At 39.9% G+C, this 2,500-nt stretch overlaps 1 protein-coding gene across 2 annotated transcripts in view; it reads left to right on the top strand.

Annotated features, from left to right (window-relative positions):
* Window positions 1-2,500, top strand: part of LOC119579412 — a 6,125-nt gene that overhangs the window by 2,205 nt on the left and 1,420 nt on the right. Inside the window, exons 3-6 of one of the 2 annotated variants that reach the window (XR_005229287.1) lie at window positions 295-393; window positions 700-1,541; window positions 1,672-1,860; window positions 2,493-2,500. The exon at window positions 2,493-2,500 is cut by the window's right edge and continues 175 nt beyond it. Coding sequence is in view for 1 of the 2 variants with exons in the window: in XM_037927212.1 (XP_037783140.1) it covers window positions 295-393; window positions 700-1,541; window positions 1,672-1,856; window positions 2,493-2,500 (1,134 nt within the window). In the remaining variant the exon portion in view is untranslated. The remainder of the gene's footprint in view (window positions 1-294; window positions 394-699; window positions 1,542-1,671; window positions 1,861-2,492) is intronic. The other variant, XM_037927212.1, reaches the window with a different exon arrangement.

The raw sequence follows: 2,500 nt of genomic DNA, 5'->3' as shown, positions 1-2,500 counted from the left end.
CTGAATGTTATATAAACAACAATAGTAATGATCATGATAACAATAATGATAATAATGATAATGATAATAATGTTAATAATGTCATTAACACACTGCATACTAATGATAATAAGAAGAATGATGATGATGATAATAATAATAACGATAATAACAATAATAATAATAATAATAATAATAATAATAATAATAATAGGAGTAATAATAATAACAATAATAATGATTACAATAATAATAATGATAATAATGATGAAGAGGAGGAATTTCCATTAAAATAAATCCTTCTACTTGATCAAGATCATATCTTATGGAGCGGATGACAGCCTCGGGGCATCTCCGGGCATTTTTACTGATTCTGAAGTTCCGTCGAACTTAAGATTACTTGAAAAATTCAAGGTAAGTTAAAGTTGTTTGTATTTTTTCTTTTTGTATAATTGTTCTCTTTTTGTAAGGATTTGTGAAATTCAAGAAAATTCTCTTCGGGGTTCATTTAAGTTTACTCATTCATCTAATTTAATTGTCTGTTTTGATTGGTAGTTTACTTTTTTACGGTTAAATCCCGAGACACAGAACATAGAGGGTCTTAATCCTGGAACGATAAAATCACTATAAATCTAGATGTTCTGCATAAATAGATATAAACATCTGGTTCTCCAGTAATAAACCAAAATGATGAAATCATGAATTTAAATCCTAACGCAGAGATGTTTGGTTGAGAGACGGATCACGCCTTTGAGACGCGAGTTTCAGTGCCGTCTGCTGTCCCTCTCCTGTGTGACGCCAGTCTCGAACTCCCTCAGTACCCTGGAGAGTAACTTCTCCGACGAGAATAACGAGCTTAACGACGGCCAGGAGGACATCCTACGATTCACTGAGCTCCTCGAGATGTTCCATTTGCCAGTGCCGAAGGACATCAGAGGTAACTTTGATAACATTATCTCGTCCAAGAAAATTCCTTTGACGGTGAATTCCGAGAAGAGTGAAGAGCGTACGTTCTTCGTGGAGGCGGGGAGCAAGGTCATGGTGGAAATAGGCGATAGTCTCTCGCCTTCGGATGTGTTCCAACTCTACAGGATTCTGTCCGGCACGGCTATGGACGACGAGAAGGCAAAGGAACTCTTGTCCCCGGAGCTAGAGCAGGGCTCCCTCGAGAAAGTGCCGGGGTTGAAAGACGTGGCGTTCTATTATCTCGTCCTTGAGATGCTGAGAAAGGAAATGATGAACCATTTGTACACGCATAAACTTCACTTTCTGTTTGACCAGCTGAAGGAGGTGAAGTTCGGAGAGGGAGCCGAAGATCCACACATCGACGGCATTTTGAACACCCTCGGTCGATACCCAATTACCTCGAGGCCCCCGGGTCTGTGCCTCGTGTTTCTCATAACTGAAGGCCGAAACGGGGCGTCGCGGGACCTCGCGAAGGTCAGGGAGTTATTTGAGAAGCAGTACAAGTACGCCTTCTTCGTGAAAAATGACCCCACGGCCGAGGAGATTAAATCAATCATCTGCAAACTGAAGGCAGGCAGATATAAATTCTACGACAGGTAGGTTGACCTTACCACACAACCTTCTCTCGATTTGTGTCTTGGAATATTACATCCTCACCGATCTGACCGGACTCACCATTAAACCTCCTCACACGACATGGAAAGCCCAAGTACCCTTTCCTTTCAGCCTGGTGGTGTGGTTCATGGGTCACGGAGACAAGACCTACCTGCAAGTGAAGGAGGGACGCATCCACCGCCGCCTGGACCTGATCGAACCGTTCACAGAGATTAAGTGGTACAACAAGAAACCCAAACTCTTCTTCATCCAAGCTTGTGCTAACAAGAAGAACCGCAGGAGATTCTCTTCTACTTGTAGGTGAACATATTTGGTAGATGTAGAAGTTTTCGACAGATAAGGGCTGGTGTTTACGAAGGGAAACAATGTCATTATTCGCATTTCTTTGAGGTGAAATGTGAGTTTTTTTTACTGTCTCCTCTCACGGTTATGATAGCTTTGTTTTGGTTCTCTTTCACCGACTTGAATACTGTCTTGTGTCACATTCTCGAGATTTTGTTAATGTTCACCAATTTGTGTCAGCTCATCTTGACATGTGGTTGCTTGTTCATCTGACTCACTAGTAACAATCTGATGCCCCGTGTACAACCCTTTTTCATATTGCGTTTACAACAGATGTCTTTAAATGTTTTCATTTCTATCGGATAAATATTCAGAAGCAGCATGGTAAACTAACATACAGGGCATATGCAATGCAGTTTATGTGTACTATCAGTGTATTGCAAAAAAAAAAAAAAAAAAAAAAAACAGTGATCTCACCATAACCTCATAAATTTTCGCGGCACTCTATTCCCCTGTCCCTCTGACCATAAAATGAAGATAACAAATAAAAAAAGATATCAATAAAAATGACGATAATAACGATAATAATAAAGTCAAAATAACACAAATTTTACTAGTCTTACAATCTAACAATGTCGACCGATTTCCAGCTCAAGTA

Source organism: Penaeus monodon, chromosome 12, assembly GCF_015228065.2.
Source record: "Penaeus monodon isolate SGIC_2016 chromosome 12, NSTDA_Pmon_1, whole genome shotgun sequence".
Taxonomy (NCBI): Eukaryota; Metazoa; Arthropoda; class Malacostraca; order Decapoda; family Penaeidae; genus Penaeus; species Penaeus monodon.
The sequence above is the reverse complement of the archived record's forward strand: the minus strand, read 5'-3'. Positions and strand labels throughout refer to the sequence as shown.